Raw genomic sequence first — 23,916 nt, forward strand, 5'->3', positions numbered from 1 at the left:
AGCCATGCCACGCACCTGCTGCCCCGGCGGGGCTGAGGGGACTGGGCACCACCATCTTGTGGCTATGGGTACCGTCATCTTTGAGGGTGTGGCAGTCAATTAGCATATTCCCTCCTTATTGGCTATGGGTGCCGCCATCTTTGTGAGGGCATGACAGTCAATTAGCATATTTCCTCTTTATTAGATGGTATGGCTACTTCTCCCTAAAAATTGCCACAGTAATCTACAGTATATTCCCATTTTGCAGATGAAGAAATTAAGGTTTAGCAAGTAAGTGGTAGGGAGCCAGAACTCCAAAGGATTTCAGGATTGGACCAAGCCAGACAAGGGACCCACCTTGGAATAACACCTGAAGAAGACTACAATAATGGTTAGGGTATAAAAATTTATTACACATACAGAATACGACCACTAATGAATGCAGACAGGCTAGGACATAATGGTGTCAGATGGAGGACAGCTAGCTCTTTGGAAAGTGAGCAGGTTTGGATGGCTCAGGGCTTCATGCCACGCAGATTGGTCAGTCAAATGGAAGAGCACATGCCAAACACCCAGGATGTCAGGGTGTCAAGCGATTGCTCTGTGTGCCCACTACCTTCCCTGTCTGACCTGTGGCTCCGAAGGATGCCACACCCAGAAGTGAGACAGTGAAGCAAAGGGGCTTCCCCAGGTGGCCCAGGATTGTCTCTGAAGTCACAGCAACACCATTTTAAGCAATATGTTTAATTGGATGATTTCCACAAACTATACACGAAGTCTCTAACCATGACAATTCAGTGGAGTACAAAACATTAAGTTACAGGGTGGAGAAGGCAGCACCAGTGGTGGCACCTTCCAATCTTGGTTGGCCTAGGGGTAAGGGGTGGAGGAAGGTTTCTTTTTAAACCAAGCCCCTCATTTCAATGTACAAAAGAATTACTCTGATTGATATTAAATTGTATTGAAAACAAAATGGCCTAAAAAGCAAATACTATTCTATGTTGGGGTGGAAATGGGAGGAAAGAATGAGTCCTTCAAAGCAGGTGGGGAGACAGTTGGGGAAAGGTTCCGTGGCTGTGACCCCAGGCAGTCACTCTCGCTGCTCCATTTTTACTTTTGGTGGTCTCAGGAAGGTCCGATTTTTCTTCTCTTTCTTCCCCTTTGTATTTGCTTGGAAGTTTCGCCAGCTGTCCACACGACCATCTCGACTTTCCTAAACACAAAAGTGGTTGGAGGTAAGGAAACTAGTCAGTAAGAGGAAGGGCCTGACCTGCTCTGCCACTGCCCTGTAACCGAGCTCAGCCCTCTGGAACAAGACATTGCCCCAGAAAGTGTCAAAGCACCCCTAGAAGGCAGGATAAGGCAGCACAGGCTGGAAGTGGAAAACAAAATGAGTAATGCTCATATCAACAACGAGGCCACCATTTGTAGGGACCTCTGGGCTAGACAATTAGCATATGCTATTTCTAATCCTCACAGAAAGCTGACTGATCTGTTATAGTGCCACTAGCATTTCACAAATGACAACACCAAGGCTCAGAGAAGTCAAATCGTTTTCTCAAAGCCATATGGCTAGCCAGTATAATACAGCCACTCTTTCCACTGAATCTGTCCTACTCCCCACCAAAACGTGGATGGAGGCTCAAAGCCAGCACCAGTGTACTGAGAGGGCCACTAGGGACTTCTTCCTCCTTATGAAGGGGCCTACTCATCTTCTCTTTATTCATGCATGCAGTGGTACAAAGTCATCAACTCTGGTTAGCCACTCCCTACCCTGAGACCTAAATGTTATAGAAGACTAAGTGCTGCTCAGTTCAGATAACTGGCTGTGCACCTGAAAGATGTGACTCGAGTGCCAAAGAGGAGTCTAGTTCAGAAGCCATAAGTCTCTATACACTATAAATAAAATAAATTGTTTAAGTTGTTTTAAGAGTTTATAGGCAGGACACCAGGGCCATAAGAACCTCAGTTTCTACTAAAAGACCTCTAAGTCGGGCACCTCTCCATGTCTGCCCCTAAATTAAATGGGCAGGCCATTTTCCTTGAGCCTACCTGGCAGTGTGTGCCTACCACAATCTCTAAAACACCATTCTGGGACCCTCACTGCCCTTGCCAAGGCTACAGAGCTCATAGGAGGCTGAGGCAGGACAACTCACCCTTCCCCACATATCCCATTTCCCTGACTGTCGGCCCCAGTCAATGCTGGGAATGCCCCAGAAACCAGTTCTTTGCTGGGAAGTTTTCTTACTCTGGAATAAGAATCCCTGACCACCTTGGAAATTTACCTCAAAGTTTTTCTGCCACTCCCTTTCACGTTTGGCTTTTTCTTGAGCTTCAATTTCTTCTTCCCTTTGTCGCTTCCTATGAGGAAAGCCAGACTGTAGTATTTATATGATACTTAAGTGTGGTAACTATACAAGTTAAAGCATCTCCCCACAGAAGCAAACATATAAAGTAAATCGATATCCTAGGATTCTACAAAGATAGCTGTCTTGCCCTAGCCAGTTTGGCTCAGTGGATAGAAGGTCAGCCCACGGACTGAAAGGTCCCTGGTTCAATTCAGGTTAAGGGCATATACCTCGGTTGCAGGCTCAATCCCCATGCAAGAGGCAGCCAATAGATGTGTCTCTTTCACATGAATGTTTCTCTCTCTCTGAGACGCAACCAATAGATGTGTCTCTCTCACATCAATATTTCTCTCTCTCTCTCTCTCTCTGACTCTCCTCCTCCACTCTCTCTAAAAATCAATGGGAAAATATCCTTGGGTGAGGATTAAAAACAACAAAAGAAACACAACCAAATTTAGCTATCTGAAAAGGGCTCAAAGTACAATAGTGTGGTTAAGGCCCGGGGTGGGGCTGGGAGGAGGGGGATAGAGGAGGTAAAGGGGGGGAACTGAGGGGCATCTGTAATATTGTCAACAATGAAATAAAATAATTTTTTAAGTTGTTTCATAAATGTCTCATTTTAAAACATGCAGATAAGACTATGGGGAAGAGATAAATTCCCATTACACAGACAGACAAGACCATCAAAACCCAGCCAACCCTAATTGGAGGTTCTGTGCTCAGCCACTGACAAACTATCTCGAGAACTCAGGCCACCTTACTTCAGAGGAATGACCATTACAATTACAGAGGTTCTTACTCAAGAGGATCTCGGCACAAAATCCTATCCCAAAATAAGGACATTTCATACAACCTCAACTAGCAAAACCTAATTATTGCTTAACACCAATCCACGCCACAAAATACATAAACTAAGTTACCAGTAAACTCAAGATTTCTGATGAGCCAGGGAAAACATACAGGGGTCCTCAAACTTTTTAAACAGGGGGCCAGTTCACTGTCCCTCAGACCGTTGGAGGGCCGGACTATAGTTTAAAAAAAAAAACTATGAACAAATTCCTATGCGCACTGTGGGCCCGGGACGAGTCGGCTGCTAAGCAGGACAGGCAGCGGCACCCGGCGGGCCGGATAAATGTCCTCAGCGGGCCACATGTGGCCCGCAGGCCGTAGTTTGAGGACCCCTGCTTTAGGACAATAGACATTGTATATGTGATTATACTGTGTAATACTACATACTCACCAAAGCTGCAGCCACCAGACACACAAAAAGTTCTGGCCTCAGTAACAATGACCTCAATAACTCTGCCTATTTCACTCCAGGAAATCAGGAAGAAAGTACACAGCACCCTTGATTATAAACTCCCTGTGGACAGGTCTATTCAGTATTTCCCAAAGTCAGAATTTCTTACCCTTGTGATTCAAAACGTTGGCTGTTTCAGGTAACTATTTTAGATAATCATTTAAATGACCTATTACATTATTCCTTCGTTAGGAAAATCCCCAAAGAGCAATATTGGTTAAACTAGGTATTTAAATATGGTTTAAGTGAATATATTGATATATACCTTTCATGCATCTCTTTGGCTTCTCTCTCCTTCCTTTTAATTTCCAGCTCAGCAAAGAGTTTCATGGTCTGTTTGTATACTGCTTGTTTGAACTACAAGAAAGTTAAGAATCAAAGAAAATAAAATTAAATTATTTTACCAACTACTTGAATCAAGTACTTTCAGATGGAGCCCAAGACAAAAGCAGACTAGAACTCAGCAAGGAAAAGGATCTTCAAAGAGAACCAGGTAATGATGCTCTCGAAAGATAAATAACACCTCCACCTTTGAGATATTTCCACCACTTTCACCATCAGATGATATATAGGAAAATTGCTCTAGTAAAAAGCACTACCTACTCATCACAACCATTTGAGATTTTGGAGGACCCCTTCTGCCAAAGACCTTACAAAATTAACTTCCTTTTCTTTTTCTTTTCACAAAAATTTTATAATTACTCTGTGCTAGGCACCAGACTAGATACTAGAGATATGAAGTTGTTATCAAGCAGACCAGTCTTAGGGGTCTATTAACTGTGGCAGGGCTATAGTTGCCATCCCCACCCATATCATTATCTCCTCTCCCTCCATCTAAAATCCCTTACCTTAAGGCACAATGCACCCAACATAAAAGCCTATGTCCCTAGGCTTCCTTGTAGCAGAGTGAGGTCCACGTAACTTAAGTTTTAGCCCATAGGATAATAGGAAAAGTGATGTAGCAACTTCCTGGATGTTCTTAGAAAGAGCAGGCTTATCCCTTCTTGCCTCTTTCCTCTACTCTGAACTCTGAGGACAGGGCAATATCCTTGTTGGAAGAGTCAGAAAGAGTTAACATATTAGATAGAAAATAGAACTCTGCCTGGCCGGATGTAGTCTCAGTGGTTGAGCATCAACCTATGAACCAGGAGGTCATGGTTCAGTTCTGGTCAGGGCACATGCCCAGGTTGAGGGCTCAGTCCCCAGTGGGGCGGGGGGGGGGGGGGGAGCGGGTTTGAGGGCAGCCAATCAATGACACTTTCATTATTGATGTTTTAATCTCCCTCTCCCTTCCTCTCTGAAGTCAATAAAAATATATTTTCTTAAAAAAGGAAAGAAAACAGAACTCTATCTCTGAAACTTTCCCCCCAAATATGAAGTATTTCAAGTATACAAAGAAAGTTAGAAAATAACTCATCATGCAGATTTCACAGAGCCTACATCCTAAAATCAGAAACACTGGAGCAAAGAGTAATATATGAAGAGAAAAGAAAGTAAAAGAGCCCAAAAATTTCTTGCTTCTTATAATATTGTTACTGTCCACAATGAAAGCAATGATGACAACTCCAATCTCTAATAAAGACAAACATCAAAAGAGTAAAAGAGTCTGTCATGAATATTTTAATATCTTTAAAAGCTCTAAACTCTCCTGGGTGAACAGTTACTGGTGACTGTCAATATTTTATATTTTCCTGCTTTTTCCAAATTTGCTATCATTAGCATATGTTCCTTTATAATCAGAAAAAAAGACAACTAAAATAAAGTTAGGGTGCTGGCCTGACTGGTGTGGCTCAGTAGTTGAGCACTGACCCAGGAACCAAGAGGTTACCAGTTCAATCCCTGGTAAGGGCACATGGGGGCTCAATAGCCAGTAGGGGGCATGCAGGAGGCAGCCTCGATCAATGATGTTTCTATCTCTCTATTCTTCTCCCTTCCTCTCTTTCTAAAAATCAATAAAAACATTTTTTTAAAAATTAGGGTTCTTAACAACTTAGAAGAACCAAGGAATATTTATAAGAGGGCCTTCAGAAAAGACTACAGAGGATAATTAAAAGGAAGAAAGAATAAGACGGAGGAAAAAAAAAAAATACTGGAAGAGAGTAAACCCAAAATAGGTGACTAGTGGAAAATATAGCCTAGTAGTTCTCAAGCAATGTTACTGTCCAGATGATGGGACCAGTCACTGTTAATAAAATCAATGAAGCAAGTTGCAAAGAAGTTCCCCTAGCAAGACAGCCTCTTCTCTATAAATCTTTAAAACCAAGATAGGTATATGGATAACTTACGTGCTGACCTAAAGTGAGGCAAGATTAAGATGACTTTAAATTTTTCAGGCTAAAGAGGCAAAAAGACACAAATATTTAAGTAGAATCTCTCTCTTAACCAATCTCCAATAAATAACCCACTGCATTATCCAATGCTCTCCATAACTCGAAATCATTACCTAGAGCACAATGAGAACTCATAGCTCGTAGACAGCTGTTTAAGAGTCACTTGTGGCCTGGCAGACATGGCTCAGTTGATTGGAGAGTAATCCTGTACACCAGGGGTCCTCAAACTTTTTAAACAGGGGGCCAGTTCACTGTCCCTCAGACCGTTGGAGGGCCAGACTATAGTTTAAAAAAAAAAAAAAAACTATGAACTAATTCCTATGCGCACTGCGGGCCCGGGACGAGTCAGCTGCTAAGCAGGACAGGCAGCAGCACCCGGCGGGCTGGATAAATGTCCTCGGCGGGCTGCATGTGGCCCTCGGGCCGTAGTTTGAGGACGCCTGCTGTACACCAAAAGGTGGCAGGTTCAATTCTCAGTCAGGGCACATATCAGGTTTCGAGTTGGATCCCTGGTCAGGGTACGTGCAGGAGGCAACTGATAGATGTTTTTCTCTCACTTCGATATTTCTCTCTCCCTTCCTCTCTCTAAAATCAATCAACACATAAATAAATAAAAATAAGAGTCATCTCTGATTTTTCTCAAAGCTATCTATGCCAGTTGCAATAAATACTATACTTGTGATTTAAATATCACAGAAATTCATAAATGTGGTTATAAAAGTGTTTGTTGTTTCTTTTAAAACTAAGTATAATGCTTTATAAAAATTCAATAAACATAAGTCCCTAAAAATAACTGCTATTGGGAGAAACCAAGATGGCGGCATAGGTAAACACCTGAAATTGCTGCCTCGCACAACCACTTCAAAACTACAACTAAAGGACAAAACAGACATCATCCAGAACCACAGAAAGTCTGGCTGAGTGGAAATTCTACAACTAGAAGGAAAGAGAAAAGTGCAGAGGTACAGAGGCGCGCACGCCTGTGTGGAAAGAGCTGGAAACTGAGGACGCGGTTGTCTTTTTCAATCTGGAGGGAGACACAAGCTCCCGACTGCTCTGAACTCCAGTTCCAGGTGAGATTCCTTTTGTTTGGGGTTCTCTGTGCTTCCTGAACTTGTAAGTCTATTTCTTTCACCAGGTAGGGGAAGTTTTCTGTCATTATTTCTTCAAATAGGTTTTCAATACCTTGCTCTCTCTCTTCTTCTGGCACCCCCATAATTCGGATGTTGGTATGCTTGAGGTTGTCCCAGAGGCTTCTTATACTATCTTCATATTTTTGGATTCTTTTCTCTTTTTGTTTTTCCGGTTGGGTGTTTTTTGCTTCTTCATATTTCAAATCTTTGACTTGATTCTTGGGATCCTCTAGTCTGCTGTTGGATCTCTGTATATTATTATTTCATTCAGTGTATGCTTAATTTCTAGTTGGTCCTTTTTCATATCCTCGAGGGTCTCACTAAATTTATCGGCAGTTTCTAGAAAATTCTTAAAAAACCTTATAATCGTGGTTTTGAACTCTATATCCAGTGGTTGCTTTCCTCCATTTCTTTCATTTGTGACCTGTTTCTTTGTCTCTGCATTTTGGCTGCTTCCCTGTGTTGATAGAGTGGCTTTGTGTGCTAGGTATCCTATGGGGCCCAGTGGCTCAGCCTCCCCAGTTACCTGAAGTGGACACTCTTGGTGCACCCCTTGGTGGGCTGTGTGCACAGTCTTGTTGCAGTTAAGCCTTGACTGTTGTTGGTATCACTGGGAGGAATTGACCTCCAGGCCAACTGGCTGTGAGGATCAGCTGTGTCTATGCTGGGAGAACTTGTGTGCTGGAGACACCCTTATGAGGCAAGACTTGCTTCAGTGGGGCTTTGGTGCTCACTGAGTCTGGCCCCTGAGTGTGTCCCTTATGGATCTGAGGGGTTGTAGTCTGGATGGTCCCACTCTGACCCAGCTGCAGTTTGTTAGGTAATTTTAGGTTGCAAAGGGCCAGGCCATTCATATGCAAAAGCTTCTGTGCACAGCTTGGGTGGGGGAGGGTCTCGGAATTAACAGGGCGGAGCAAACAGCTATGGCTGATCCTCAGCCCTGCCTTAAGAGGCCCTCGGGTCTCAGTGTCCCGCGGTAATGGCTGCAAGCACCTCTGAGAGAAAGCCGCCCTCGAGTTCCGCCCAATGCCAGACAGTCCAGTTTCTCCCCGTATGAGTCTGGGTCTGGACCCCAAACAAAAGGAATCCAAAGTGGACCACACCAAGACACATCATAATTAAAATGCCAAGAGCAAAAGACAAAGAGAGAATATTAAAAGCAGCAAGAGAAAAACAGTTGGTTACCTACAAGGGAGTACCCATATGATTGTCAGCTGATTTCACAACAGAAACTATGCAGGCCAGAAGGGAGTGGCAATATTCAAAGTGATGAATAGCAAGAACCTACAACCAAGATTACTTTACCCAGCAAAGCTATCATTCAGAATTGAAGGTCAGATAAAGAGCCTCACAGACAAGAAAAAGCTAAAGGAGTTCATCACCACCAAACCAGTATTATATGAAATGCTGAAAGGTATTCTTTAAGAAGAGGAAGAAGAAAAAGGTAAAGATAAAAATTATGAACAACAAATACATATCTATCAACAAGTGAATCTAAATATCAAGTGAATAAAAAATCTGATGAACAGAATAAACTGAATATAATAGAATCAGGGGCATAGAAAGGGAGTGGACTGACAATTCTCGGGGTGAAAGGGGTGTGGGGGGTGCGGGAAGAGACTGGACAAAAATCATACACCTATGGATGAGGACAGTTCGGGGGGGGGGCGGTAAGGGCAGAGGGTGGGGTGGGAACTGGATGGAGGGGAGCTATGGGGGGGAAAAAGAGGAACAACTGTAATAATCTGAACAATAAAGATTTATTTAAAAATAAATAAATAAATAACTGCTATTGAATGAGGTACAGGTGAGACATCTGGAAAAGATTAGGAATAAAATCATAAATATCTAGGACTTTGCTCTTGGTATATTTCACAAGTACCTACATTTTTAAAGTACTTCAAAAGAAATTAAAAAGTACTAAAAACTATGGATAATGATTCATGTGTGTGTTTCATAAAATAAAGTCAACTACAAACTCCAATACATACTCAAAGAAAAAGGCCATAGGCCTATGTCAAAAAAGAGGTGAATTTTTAAAAGGGTGAATAAATATACATTTAATATTTTGAGTTAAAATAAGTATTTATAGCATGTGTGCATCATTCTTTAGGCTTCCCTCTCTTTAACTCATCAGTGAGCCCAAAAACACCAGATAAGGTGGCTTTTCCCTTAACTCACCAGCTCTGGATCATCCTCCTCTACATTTGTAGGTTTTCCTTCCTTCTTTAATTGCTTTTTTCGCTCTTTCACCTAAAAAAAAATTTTTTTTTTCATCAAAAAATGAGCACCCATAATTTAAGAACATCCATGAGCCTGCACACATGATATGTGTACTTTTCTATACGCACAAGGAATTTCCATTGAAAAAAGAAGAGCCTCCCCTCTAAAACAGCAATGCAATCAAGAAGAACTAGGAACAAGGGGTTCTTTCTCTCGCCTCATCTAAATCCAATCTACTGGAAGGATGAAATTGGACCAGTGAGGGAGCTGTCCCAACTCATCAAATCCTAGGCCAGATCCAATAAATTCAACACATTACCCATTTATCTTTGACAGTTTGTGGGTATATGTTTAGTAAAGAAAAAATTACGTGTCAAGTTTTAGAAGCAGCTACAGAATAAATATCGGTGTGGGTTTTTTGGGGGCATTTCTACAACTGCATTCTTTTATTTTCACTGTGAAACCCCATAATTTTCACATCATGTTAATTGGTGTTTTTACCAGTTTGGCAACTATTGAGATCCAAAAAAAAATCAAATATACTCATCCACACAAGAATGACATTACTCCATTAAGCAATCACTCAGTGTTGTACACCAGCAAAAAGCAGTGCTTTCCAAGCTCAGACAGGCCCCACTGCCACCTTGTGGTCATAAAGACTGAGGGTGGCTCCTTTACAAGCAAAATTCAGATGAAAGGTAACTACTATAATGGTTCAAGTACAAATTTTCAGGTACTTTTTTGATTTTTTTCAGAATTGGGCCTACACATGCCATTTCCAACACATGACCAGCAGGATATAATTATGGTTGTCCATCTCCTCTTTTTACTCCTTTTCCTCATCTAAACTTGGAGTCATTATTATTATTGGTTATGAAGTTCTGTTTTACATTCCAAAGCTCTTCAAAGAAAACATCCATATTCACTCCCGACTGAAATAGCCCTTATAAAATGGTCTCAAGATTCTTGACCCGCAAGTAAAAAATTAAACAAAGACCTTTCTTACCTCAAGCAAGCCACCTTAACATTTCCTGCCACTCAGATTTCAGTAATGAAAAAATAGTAACACCAGTTCTAACTAAATTTATTTCAGTTGAGCCCTGACCGGTTTGGCTCAGTGGATAGAGCGTCGGCCTGCGGACTGAAGGGTCCCAGGTTCGATTCCGGTCAAGGGCATGTACTTTGGTTGCGGGCACATCCCCAGTGGGTGGTGTGCAGGAGGCAGCTGATGGATGTTTCTCTCTCATCGATGTTTCTAACTCTCTATCCCTCTCTCTTTCTCTCTGTAAAAAATCAATAAAATATATTTTAAAAAAAATAAATAAATAAATAAATTTATTTCAGTTGAGTCCTTCCCTGTTGTTAATACAAACAGGTAGCTCCTCCTTTTTAAAAAATTTACTCATATCCCCTTGCCAGCCTACCTCAAGCCCATGTTCCAAGCCCTTCACAGGGACAAGAACAAAAATCAAGGGTCAAGTGTGACCATGGCTGCTCCACTTCTCCACTCTCAAATGGAGTAATGTGACATGTAAAGAGAGGACAAAAAAGCCATCTCTCCACACACAGGACTGGTAAGGAAAGAGGTTGGAGCAGTGTCCTAACGACTCTTCATCCTGAGGTCTGGGGATGAATTAATAGTTTTAGGCACACACTATTCACGACCACCACAGCAAAGTGGTGGAGACCACATATGCAATCACAATTTCAACAGTAGGCATTGCTATGTTAACATTAACCCTCCTACAAGATGCCCAAGGCTTGCTAGTACTTCCTGTAAACACAGCGGCTCTATAAATACTTACAGTGTGTTCCACGTATTCTTTTCCTGCCTGAATTACATCCAGGGCCCTCTTCTTTTGTTCCTGATCCAGTAGCAACTTGTAAGCTTTGTCCACAGCTAATGCAAAACATTGAAATTAACTGTTTCTGCAAACACCCTCTGCAAGTCTGAACTATACTCAGGCAGTGTAAACGGACTTGTGCCATCTAAAAGCATTCCCTACTTTGTTAAATTATTTACTGTTGTTAAACTAATTTTTAAAACATATAACTAGAGCAATGACTTTCCTTGAGAGCCTTGGAAAAAATTAAATATACACTCAAGGCTAAATACACCACATCCAGGTTTAATTCAGCGATAAAATATTGCCAATTATTTTTTATGTTCAGAGAAAAAATGGATCCTATGCAGTAACAGTCTTTGTTGGCACAAAGAAGCTTTAACAAAGCAAACTTAAGGTCTATTTCTTAAACAGCAACATTTTGCTTTGGAATGACAACTGTTCTTCTACTGAAAACCAGCTTCTTTATGACCAGAAGACAAAACTATTATATTCTTTTCTTGATCCAGGACAAGAAACAGTTCATCCCTAACATTTGACTATATTATTCAAAAGCAGGTAAATTTACAAATACCTTCAAAAGCCTTTTGTGCTCTGTCAGCATCATCTTGATTTTTGTCAGGATGCACCAAGATGGATAACTATAAGGGAAAAGGAACATTTACTCTTTGCCTGCATTCTTTAAACCAAAAGCTCTAAGGTACTATGGCAAAAAAGACTCTTGGCCAGAAGCATTTTTTAAAATATTTTTTAGCCCTAACTGGTTTGGCTCAGTGACTAGAGCATCGGCCTGCAGACTAAAGGGTCCCAGGTTCGATTCCGGTCAAGGGCATGTACCTTGGTTTCAAGCACATCCCCAGTAGGGGGTGTGTAGGAGGCAGCTGATCGATGTTTCTAACTCTCTATCCCTATTTTTTTCATTGATTTCAGAGAGGAAGGGAGAGGGAGAGAGAGAAATATCAATGATGAGAGAGAAATATCAATGATGAATAACTGATTGGCTGCCTCCTGCATGCCCCTCTCTGGGGATCAAACCCGCAACCTGGCATGTGCCCTGACCAGGAACTGAATGGTGACTTCCTGGTTCATGGGTCAATGCTCAACCACTGAGCATACCAGTCAGGCCAGAAGTATTTTTTTTTAATTAATAAATATCATAAAATGCCCAGCCCAGAAATACTGGTCTTTAACAAAATTCAAGCACCAAAAGGTAAACGCACAACTGGGAAACATTTAGGGTTTTAATCACAATGTTGAGAATAAATGTAAGCCTAGTATTATGAAGATGTTGTGATCACTGGGAGGAGGAGGGACACTGAAAACTACCAAGTTCCTGTTAGGTTCCTTATTCCGAGCACTAAGGAGAATAAAACAGGTATGGGACATCATCTCTTTCCTAAAAGAACTTCTAATGTAAAACTATGGTTCTCAGTTCTGGCTGTGCTCCAATCCTGTGAAGTTTTCAAAAAATACGGATGTCTACTTTCCACCCTCAGAGTTTCTGAATGAGTCTCTGGCCTCTGTACTTGTTAAACCTGTAAGGAATTAGTGTTAATTTTGTTAGGTGTGACAAGTAGTTATGAAAAAAAAATGTCCTTTTTTATTTAAGGAGATTCATGCTGGAGTATCAGGTGTCTGTAATTTACTTGTCAAAAATTAAGCCAAAAATATATGTATAATGAAGCAAACCATTGCAAATAGATGGTGAGTATATGGGTGTTCACTGCTTTATCTTTATAACTTAAAAAATTTTATGTCAAAATAAAAAACAAAAATCTCCACAGCTGATTCTTTTAGACATCCATGGTTAAGAACCACTGACCTACTGCCACTGACAGACAGAAACCAACTAGTTGAAACAGAGGGACTTTGGTGAGGAATGACAGCAAGTGGGAATCTAATGCTAAATCCTACATTACTAGAGAGAGAATCCTGGGGTCTAATTCCAACTTCAATCACGTACTAGCTGTAAGACCTTAAGCAACTCACTTAACCTATCTGCCTCATCTTCCATCTATTATTAGGTACTTATATTTCATTGTGTTGTCTTAAGGTTGAAATGAAATAATGCAAGTAAGTAACTTAGCATACTGTCTAACCCACACTGACAACAGTTACCATATAAAGAGGACATATATAACAAGACCTATTCTAGTGCTTTACTGTATTACCTCATTTAATCCTCATTAACAACCCCACGAGGTAGACACCATTATTATGTGCATTTCACAATTAAGGTTAACAGGCACGGAAAGGTTGAAAGTAACTTGCCCACTTCAAACTTGAAATTTTAGAGAAATAAAAAAACTGAATACTTGTAAGTGCAGAGAACTCAGGAAGAAAAAAAACTGTAAAATTATATAATGGGAAATGATTGAGTAGGCAAAGATAAAAAACATTTTGGCTTAATAGCAGATCATAAGATGATTATGAGTCAGCAATGAGAGGGGCAATTACTGTATTTAAGAAGCAAGCATGCCCTGGCCAGTTTTTCTCAGTAGTTAGAGCATCGGGCTGCGGACCAAAGAGTCTCAGGTTCGATTCCTGGTCAAGGGCACATACCTCGGTTGCAGGCTCGATCCCCAGCCCAGGTCAGGGTGCATGCAGGAGGCAACCAAACAGTGTGTATCTCTCACATCAATGTTTCTATTTTTCTCTCTTTCTCTCTCCCCCTCCTCCTTCCCTTCCACTCTCTCTAAAAATTAATGGAAAGCCCTAGCCAGTTTGACTCAGTGGACAGAGCGTCAGCTCGCAGACTGAAGGGTCCTGGGTTAAATTCCAGTCAAAGGCACGTACCTCAGTTGCAGGCTTGGTCCCAGCCCGTTGGGGTGTGTGCCAGAGGCAACTAATCCATGAGTCTCTCTCACAATGATGTTTCTTTCTCTGTGTGTCTCTACCCTTCCCTTCCACTCTAAAAATCAATGAAAAAAATATCCTCAGGTGAGGAGTAACAAAACAAAAAAATCAATGGAAAAATATCTTTGGATGAGCATTAAAAGAAAAAAAGAAGCAAGCATAAAACTGGGTATTAACAAGGATGTCATGCAGGAGCTAAGAATAACATTCAGCACTGGTCAAGCCCTTTTAAATATGTAGTGCAGTGGTTTTCAACCTTTTTCATCTTGTGGCACACAAACTAATTACTAAAATTCTGCAACACACCAAAAAATATATTTTCTGTCCAACTGACATAAAAAGAAATAGGTATAATTTAATTTTTTTAATTAACATCCTAGGTTTTTTTAATATCTTTTATTGATTTTTTAGAGAGAGAGAAGACGGGAGAGAGACAGAGAGAGAGAAACATCAATGAGAGAGAAACATTGATCAGCTGCCTCCTACACACCCCCTACTAGAGATGGGGCCCAAAATCCAGGTATGTGCCCTGACCGGGAAACATACCAGCAACCTCTTGGTGCATGGGACGATGTTCAACCAACTGAGCCACACTGGCCAGGTGCAATAGGTATAATTTTGATTCATTCACATGAAATGGCTATTGTTGTGTTGGCTGTTGTCATTTTTTTATTTGATAATCTAAGGGAAAAGAGGTCAGTGCCCCTGACTAAATAGTCAGGTATTGCATGTTTTCAAAATTCTTGAGGCACACCAGTTGAAAATTGTAGTACATAAGAGAAATAAAGACGTTGGGAAAAGTTAAAAAAAAAAAACATGAAATACATAGAAAATCCAATTTGTAAAGACATTATCAGGAGTGTGATTATTCAACTCACAGAAGGAAAGGCTGGGGGCTTACTCAACTCTCAAAACTACTTTGTAGCTCAAGTTATTAAACACCAGAGGCCCAGTGGACGAAATTCGTGCACTGGGGGGGCGGGGTGTCCCTCAGCCTGGCCTGCACCCTCTCGCAGCCTGGGAGCCCTTGGAGGATGTCCGACTGAGAGCTTAGGCCCACTTTCCACCTAAGCCAGCAGTCAAACATCCTTACTGCTGCCACAGAGGTGGGAGAGGTTCCCATGTTAAGTGTCTACCCCAGGCGTCCTCAAAGTGCAGCCCGCGGGCCACATGCGGCCCGCCGAGGACATTTATCCGGCCCGCCAGGTGCCGCTGCCTATCCTGCTTAGCAGCCGACTTGTCCCGGGCCGCAGTGCGCATAGGAATTAGTTCATAGTTTTTTTTTTAAACTATAGTCCGGCCCTCCAGCGGTCTAAGGGACATGGAACTGGCCCCCTGTTTAAAAAGTTTGAGGACCCCTGGTCTACCCCCTGGTGGTCCGTGCACATCATAGTGACCAGTCTGTCAGCCATTCGGTTGATTTGCATATTAGCTTTTTATTATATAGGATTAGAATGAACAAGAATCAGACATTGTGGATCTCCTTTCCTAGAGAATTTCTACAAAGCACTCCTTATATTAAACCAGTTATCTCCTGGATACTCATTTAAATTTACAAAAGAAAATTACTAAGGAATGGGGTCTTAAAAAAAATAAAGAACTGTTACAAATCATTTAACATGTTCTCTCCTGGAAGCCAGGGGACTTAGTAAGTATGACTCCATGTAAGCGCTACAATTCTACTTGTACTTCTCCCTTTTAATTAAGGGGCTAAAGAGACTCTATTTGGATATAAAATTCATTCCATTCAGAGGTAAGCTATGACCATCAAATTACTTAAGATTTTATGTCACTATAAGGTTTTTATCTAAGAGTTAAATAGCTTTAAGTTTTTTTAAAAAAAAAAAAGTTAAATGTTGGCCCAAAAGTCATAATAGCAAATCTTTTTTTTTTTTTTTACAGAGAGGAAGGGAGAGGGATAGAGAGCCAGAAGCATCGATGAGAAAGAAACATCAATCAGCTGCCTCCTGCACACCTTCTACTGGGGATGTGCCCGCAACCAAGGTACATGCCGGAAACGAACTCGGGACCTTTCAGTCCCCAGGCCGACGCTCTATCCACTGAGTCAAACTGGTTAGGGCCATAATAGCAAATGTTAAGAAAACCATCCTACGCTTACATTTTCAAAATGTGCAAACTCCGTCCATTACAGAGAAATAGTACTATACCTGCCGAAACCTCTTTTTTATTTCTTCATCTGTCACTTCAGGATCTATCTGAAGAACCTGAAAGAATCAAAATCAACACTGTAAAAAAAATTAAAAGACTTCATAAATTTAAGAGATACCCAATAATTATACATATTCTAATCAACTTCTAGAATAGTACTCAGCCCTAGCCAGTTTGGCTCAGTGGAGAGAGCGTCGGCCTGTGGACCAAAGGGTCCCAGCTTCAATACCAGTCAAGGGCATATGCATGGGTTGCAGGCTGGATCCCCAGTAGGGGGCATGCAGGAGGCAACCAATCAAAGATTCTCTCTCATCATTGTGTTTCTATCTCCCTCTCCCTTCCGCTCTGAAATCAATAAAAAAAAAATAGAGAGAATAGTACTCAGCATTCTAGAACTGTGCCTGGCACACAGTTCTAAAAATGCTCAAGAAATATTAATGAGCAAATCGGTAACAGAATAATAGCTATACTGTTTTAGGTTCTCAATACAGTAGTTACTTTCACTCCATCAGAAAATAGTAACTTACCTTATACCCAGAGACATATTTCCAAACTGTAAGAAAATATTGTATTTCTCCTTCATTCATTAATAGAAGTACCCACCTCCTACCCGCTACTTACCTTTGCAAATGTGGAGAAAGCACAGAACTCAACAGGGAAAAAAAATAAGGCTGGCTGATTTTCACCTCAATTGAGAAGTGCCCACTTGGTTCCACTTTATATCAATAATTTACATGGCCTGATAGTTCTCAACCCGGAGTGAACATCGCAAACACCAGTGGAAACCTGACATCAAAGCCTGGGGCCCCCCTGTAGGAAAGTCTGATTCCAAATGGCAGAAATATCTGTTTTGTTTTTTTAGCAATACTGTTTTAAAAAATAAATTTAACTATTCTTCTCCAAACCTGGGTATCCTGGTATTGACATTCCTCATCAAGGATTCTAATCCCATTACTACAAATACATACATTCATTCATGCCGAAACCGGTTTGGCTCAGTGGACAGAGCGTCGGCCTGCGGACTGGAAGGTCCCGGGTTCGATTCCGGTCAAGGGCATGTACCTTGGTTGCGGGCACATCCCCAGTGGGAGGTGTGCAGGAGGCAGCTGATCGATGTTTCTCTCTCATCGATGTTTCTAACTCTCTATCCCTCTCCCTTCCTCTCTGTAAAATATCAATAAAATATATTTAAAAAAAAAACAAAAACACAAATACATACATTCATTCAAATATTTTATGCAGTAGCTACTACCTGCTGAATACACTGCTATGTACTAGAAATGCACAGATAAACAGGCAAGGGAACTTGTGTGTGTTTTTAAAGAGCTTTACTTTTTTTTAAGTTTTTTGTTTTTGTTTTTTAGAAAGAGAGAAGGAGAGGGAGAGAGATAAACATCAACTAAGGATCAGTTATTAAAGGGGGTGGGAGAGGAAAAAAATCTTGATATGAAAAATACCTACTGCCCTGGCTGGTTGCTCAGTGGTTAGAGCATCAGCCTGGGGACCAAAGGGTCGCAGGTTCAATTCAGGTCAAGGGCACATACCTGGGTTGCAGGTTCAATCCCAGCTCCCCTCCTCCCTGGTCGGGGTGCGTGGGGGAGGCAACCAATTGATGTGTCTCTCTCATCAATGTTTCTCTCTCTCTCTCAGCCCTTCTCCTTCATTCTTTCCATTCTCTCTAAAAATCAATGGGGAAAAATATCCTTGGGTGAGGATTAACAAAAAAAGAAAAATACATACCAGAGAAATTAAAACTGAAAAGTAATCTACTAAGCTTAGTCAGATGCTTAAAGGGTCTTAGGAAAACCTGGCAAGTAACGTCAAGATTTATAGCAAGCTTTCAAAGCATTCGAACAGCCCACCTATAGCAGAATTATTGGTATGCAATGAAGCTGAATCAACCATAATATTCAATAGACTTTTTTTTTTTTTTTCAGAGCTCCTGAGTTTATTGGCAATTACTTAGACAACACACACGCGGCCGTTGTCCAGGTCCACGCACCGCGACCAGCAGAGTCCGTTAGTGATTCCTCCCCGTGAATAACTCGGGAGACGCAGCATGGCTGGCGAGGACCCACGTGGAGAGGCGGGCCTCCTGCCGTGCACCCACTGCTGCCGCGGGCTGGGAGTGCGGGCACCAGGAGGCCGCGTTTCCTGGAGGCCCCGCCGCCGGGTGCGGGCAGCGGACATTTCAAGGCACGTAGGACCCCTCCCCATAGCAGCTCCAGGCTCTGCCTCAGACCTGGCTCACTCCGACCCCCCACGCCCGTGCTGTGCTCACCCCGCAGTCTGTGGCCATTTCATGACTGAGCGTGCTGCCCCATGTGCTGGGCTGGGGGCTGCGTGTGACTCTACATTCTGAGGACGGGAGACATGCAGACCCGACTCCGACATGGCACCGGTGACCTCGCACTACTGGGAGGCACTGTCAGGGCATCGGCCTCGGGAGGGGGTGGGGGAGGTGGGCATTCCGTCCAGGGAGCCAGAGGGAGGGGATGAGGGCGGGCCTGCTTCGAACGAGACTCAAGGCACTGACAGGGTGGACAGCTGGGTGGGCCTTGGGGAAGGTCAACCGGAAGAGGGGTGGCTGGGAGGCGACCTGGCCCCACTCCTAAATGAGCCCCCATGGGGCCATGAGCTCCTGGGCCAGAGCTGCTCCCTCCCATCCAGCTAGAGGCCCAAGGCACCCCCAGGACTTCCCGGCCAGCGCAGGCGAGGTCTGGGCCCACCTTCAGGGTCCGTCTTCCCACTGCGCTGGCTCGGCTGCTGTCACTCAGCACACAGCACGAGTTTCTCCGACACCAGCCCACCAATTATGGCTTTTTGGCTTAAAAATCAGAAGGGTTTTTCCTAACTGTTCTCCCCGTGACCCAACCCTGACCATGGGGTGTGGGGCGGGCCATCCTCGAATGGACCAGAGACACAAAGAGCTACACCCCTTGGGGTGGGCACCACATGGAAGATGCCAAACCCGGGGCGGGTGAGCAGGGGCCGAGACCCACCGCCCCCAGAGCCGTCCGCACTGCTCAGAGAGCGGAGGCAGACACAGCACACAGTCGCGGGTGCACAGAGGCTCCTGCAGACGCCACGGGGAGGCGCTGGACTCCCCACCTGGCAGCACCGTGACCGCTCTGTGCCTTTCCGGGGTCTGCAGGCCCCAGCCAGGCCCCCAAGTCCAGGGGGAGAGCCCACCCCACTTCCAGTCTAATCTCGAATCTCAGCAGAGCGGGGGCCAAGTGTGGTGCAGGCGGGAGGGGCGGGCCGAGGCCAGGGCCCTAATACCCAGGCCAGGCAGGACCCTGAGGTGGCAGGAACCCGTAAGGAGGGGCCGGCCCTTGGGGGTAGGGAGGCTGAGGAGGGCCCGTGGGCTGGGGTTGGCCCGGGAAGCTGGGGAACTGGGGCTGCGTTGGGTAAGGAGGTTTTCCGCCCGCAGCGGGGTAGGAGGGCTGTTGAGGATAGCCAGGACTGCGAGCCCGGCCCCCCGCCAAGGGGTACCCGGGGACAGAGGCACCAGGGCCGGGCGCGGGATAGCCAGGCCGGGGCGGTGTGCTCCGCTGTGGGGACCAAGAGTAGCCCCCAGCAGCCCTGGGCCCCGGCTGGGCTGACGGGAACGGGGGGCCCAGAGGCCCGCTGTAGGAGAAGGAGGGCTGGGACATCACGGGGAAGGGCGCCGGCGGCAGCTCGCCCTGCGCGGTGGGGCCCATGGGCGAGACGGGCTGTAGGGCAGAGGGTAGGGAGGCACCCCTGCCGCCTGCGGGGCTGGGGGTGGCTGCTCCTCGGCCGCAGGGGGGGTCTCCTGGGGGGCCGGGCGAGATGGGAGAGGCGGGCGGAGAGGAGGGGTGCTGGCGCCCGCGGGCTCCTGGGAAGCTCTGGGCTTCCTCACCACGTCCTGGAGCTTCTCCACGCGAACCCGGCGCAGGTGCGACAGCCTCCTCATGGCCGAGAAGTCCTCCAGGAACGTCTCCAAGGGCACCTCGCCCTCCAGGAACTTCTCAGCCATGGCCTCAGACTCTTCTTCTATCTTCATGCCTTCGATTTGCAGCAGGTCTAACAAGGCCCCCGGCTGCAGCGCCCCCGAGAATTTCTCCAGCTTGGCCTTCTGCTCCTGGCACCGCTCCACGAGCTTCCGCAGCTCCTGGTACTTGTCCGAGAGGTTCGAGCGGCTGATCTCCAGGGGCCCTTGGAACTCCAGGTTCCGCTCGGCCAGGCTGCGGTTGGTGGCCAGCGCCATCTCCCGCTCCAGCTGCAGGTCCTGGACCTCAGGGGCCTCCTGGGCCAGCCGGTCGATGGCCGCCGGGTCGTTCTGCATCTCCTCCAGCTCCTGCAGGGTCTTGTCTTTCAGGGTCTCCATCGCTCCCTTGTCCTGCGGTGCCAGGAGCGGGACTGGCTTGCCCAGAGGGTGGATGTCCGGCGATGCCGCTTCACCCCAGGGCGGGGCCTGGGCAGGGCTTTCTCCAAGCTCCCAGGTGCTCTCACCGCCCAGGCGGCGGCCCAGCGCCAGGTGAACCAAGGGCTGGCGGCCGGCCTGGCTTGTCGCCGGGCGATCCGGTGATGAGAAAAGGCTGTGTCACGAGGCTTCCCAAGCCCTCCCGGCAGCTTTCGCTCCCCCCTCAGCTCCGATGCTGATGGCAGGGTCTGTGCTCCTGGAAACCGGAAACCGACGTGCAGGGAGCAGCTTAGACAGCCGACCCCGGGCCACAGGCGCCGGCCGCACTCAGCCGGAGCTCCCCCGCGCTCGGCCCAGCGCCTTCCCGCTGAGTCCGTCCCCACTCGTCTCGGTCTCCTTTTCTCCAGAGCCAGCAGGGCTGCATCAGCGGCTTCCAGGGCATGAACATCCCCACGGCCAAGGGGGAGCTCTGGATCCTGGGCGACGTGTTCATCCGCCAGTACTTCGCTGTCTTCGACCGGGGCAACAACCGCGTCGGCCTGGCTCCCGTGGCCTGAGCCCCGTCTTCAGCTGCTTCCCTGGAGCCCCGGGCCGGGTCTGCGCCCGCTCGAAGGGAAGAGCATTCTCCTCAGGGGTCTCCCCGATAATAAAACCTAACCTCCTGGAAACGTTTTGTGGAGTTGCTTCTCTTCGTTGGTATTGCTCCTCGCGTCACTGGGGTCAGGGGTCAGGACAGGGGTCGGAGGTAGCCATGTTCACTGGACCGCTGTGGCACAGTGAGCTGGCGGCGCACACGCCTCAATAGACTTTTTAAGAGATGTTCTTATTAATTTGAGAGAAGAAGGGATAGGGAGAGAGACACATCTATGTGAGAGAGAGAGAAATCAGTTGCCTCCCACACACACCCTGACTGGGGATCGAACCCTAAACCTGGGTATGTGTCCTGACTAGGAATCGAACCAGCAACTTTTCAATGCATGGGAAGATGCTCAACTAACTGAGCTACACCGGTCAGGGCTCAATAGACTTTTGAAGGTTATGACAAGAGCATACCCATTCTCAAATGCAAGGCATACAACCGGAGGTGAAGGAGAAAGAACTCTAAAACAGAATTTCCAAGAGTCAGTGTGCCCCTTCATACTTTTCCAAGGGAGAAAGGATTGGGAAAAACTCAGAGAGAAAGAATGCAGCCATATAAGATTTACAGACAACAACAACAACAACAAAAAGATTTACAGATAAAGAGAGGTAACTATGTACACAAATATTCAGAGAACTTTACCTTACCTTGGTTCTGGGGAAAAGGAATGCATTGCAGTGGTTCTCAACCTTTCTAATGCCACGACCCTTTAATACAGTTCCTCATGTTGTGGTGACCCCAACCATAAAATTAAACTGTATTAAAGGGTCGCGGCATTAGAAAGGTTGAGAACCACTGCATTAGAGCAAACCAAAGTCCAACAAACCCCAGAAGGTGTCCAAAATGAATGAGAAAGGATGGTAAACTTCCCACCTTCAGGAGAGCGCACACACACCCACACACCCGTACACAGCCTCCAATAAAACTAGCCAAGAACTAATCATGCCAAATGTAATTCATAAACTGGTTCCTAAGTTTTTTTAAAAGCCATAATTTATATTTTTTTGGATAATTGGGACTATTTGAAAGTGGACTCTAGGCTGAATTATATTATTGAAATAATGTTGTTTTTCCTAGGTGTGGTCATGGTTTGTGGTTATGTGGAAATGTGCTCTTGTTTTGAAAAGATGATGCTCAAGTATTTAGGCATAAAGAGTCACAATGTCTGCAGCTTACTTTTAGATGATTCAGCAAAAAGGAAGAGGGTATGTATACTTACATAAATACATACACACACACACACACACACACACACACACACACACAAAGGTATTTTCCCAAGCTATATCACGTGTGCACTGATTAACAGCAACCAATATTCACCGAGTGCCTTCAAAGCTAATCCAACTCCTTTCCTATCTTTAAGAGTTGTAGGTAGCCATGAAACACAGTGAAGAAAATGACTAATACCCGTGGCCCAAATCTCTTTGAAGCCAGATTTATACATTCAATACAAACTTTTAGGGCACACAGGACTGCTAGATACTGTGCTCACAGACTATTTTCATGGAATTTAAGGTCTAGCAGAGTGGGGGGTATCGACAAGTAATAAGTAACCCTTACAGAAATGATAAATGCCGGGGAGTGTTTGAGATCTTGCTCCCCGGCATGTGATCAGTTTGGCTCAAATAAACTCTTATAAAATTTCAAAAAAAAAAAACACAAACAAACAAAAATGATAAGTGCCACATTACCAACATGGCTCTAAGGAAGCACACAGGATGTTCAGATTCTTGGAAGATTTTTCTGAGCTGTTGTGTCTCAGGCTTTGGGAATACTGCAATGAAAAACCCACAGTCTTGGAACACAAAGAGTTAATTAATCATCAAACAGCAACAAAAACGCTTGACTGTGGCATTTACATAACTTCCCAAACTCAAACTGTAATAGTCTCCTTCTTTGGGGCCTTCGACTTAAAAAAGGAATCCAGCCTTAACATCACACCTGAATTCTCTGACATGTTAAATACCTTTTTTCTCAAGGTGCTGAACAAGATAAACAGAAAATAAAATATGTGGTACCGTCTGCTGGAGCCTTAAAGTTAAATTAAAATTTTAAAAAAGGAGCCCAGCTGGTGTGCCCCAAAAGGTCACCAGTTCCATTCCTGGTCAGGGCATATGCCCAGATTGTGGGTGTGTTCTCCAGTCGGGGTGCGTGAGGGAGGCAGCAGATCAATGTTTCTCTTTCACATCGAAGCTTCTCTCTTGCTTACTCCCTCTCCCTTCCTCTCTCTGAAATCAATAAAGCTTTTTTTTTTTTAAAGGAACATGAAAAGGGTAGGACTGAGCAGGGGCACAGGTCCACTGGAGCTTATGGAAGGAAGCAGGAGAGAGCTCTTAACCTAAGAATAATTATAGAATGCATAAAAAAGATGACTGCATAATGGCTAAAGGTTTGAAATGTATTCAAATACAGAGCTGTTGAGATGGCCGTCAGGAAAAAAAATGCTCCCTGGAAAAGGATTCCTGTAATTAGACTCCTAATTCCCAGACTAATTTCTGCCTTTTCTACCTGCTGCTCAGTAAGGTGGTGTATAGAAAGACTATTCACACTTCAATTGATAGCTGAGATGACAGCTACTACTGCATTATTTCTCCTTACTAGAAAAAGACCAGTCTGCTTACCTCTGTAGAAAACTCTGATTCATTTAGATCAGGGGTGGGGAAACTTTTTTCTGCCAAAGGCTATTTGGATATTTATAACATCA

At 44.6% G+C, this 23,916-nt stretch overlaps 2 protein-coding genes across 3 annotated transcripts in view; both read right to left on the reverse strand.

Annotated features, from left to right (window-relative positions):
- Positions 1-367: 367 nt before the first annotated feature.
- DNAJC8 (DnaJ heat shock protein family (Hsp40) member C8) overlaps positions 368-23,916 on the reverse strand; it is a 32,133-nt gene continuing 8,584 nt past the window's right edge. For both annotated transcript variants that reach the window (XM_080658215.1, XM_080658214.1), the window contains exons 3-9: positions 16,182-16,238; positions 11,732-11,798; positions 11,119-11,213; positions 9,272-9,343; positions 3,893-3,984; positions 2,265-2,340; positions 368-1,192 (exon numbers count right to left, since the gene is read on the reverse strand). In XM_080658215.1, the coding sequence (XP_080514341.1) occupies positions 1,070-1,192; positions 2,265-2,340; positions 3,893-3,984; positions 9,272-9,343; positions 11,119-11,213; positions 11,732-11,798; positions 16,182-16,238 (582 nt within the window). In that variant the 3' untranslated portion in view covers positions 368-1,069. The remainder of the gene's footprint in view (positions 1,193-2,264; positions 2,341-3,892; positions 3,985-9,271; positions 9,344-11,118; positions 11,214-11,731; positions 11,799-16,181; positions 16,239-23,916) is intronic.
- On the reverse strand, positions 19,458-20,618 carry LOC308242522 (vacuolar protein sorting-associated protein 37C-like; the record flags this gene model as incomplete). The annotated part of the gene is given in 2 exon segments (XM_080656999.1): positions 19,458-19,891; positions 19,894-20,618. Coding segments are annotated over 2 exon segments (1,074 nt in total). The 5' UTR covers positions 20,534-20,618.

This window comes from Plecotus auritus (assembly GCF_963455305.1).
Source record: "Plecotus auritus genome assembly, chromosome: 2".
NCBI classification, from domain to species: Eukaryota; Metazoa; Chordata; class Mammalia; order Chiroptera; family Vespertilionidae; genus Plecotus; species Plecotus auritus.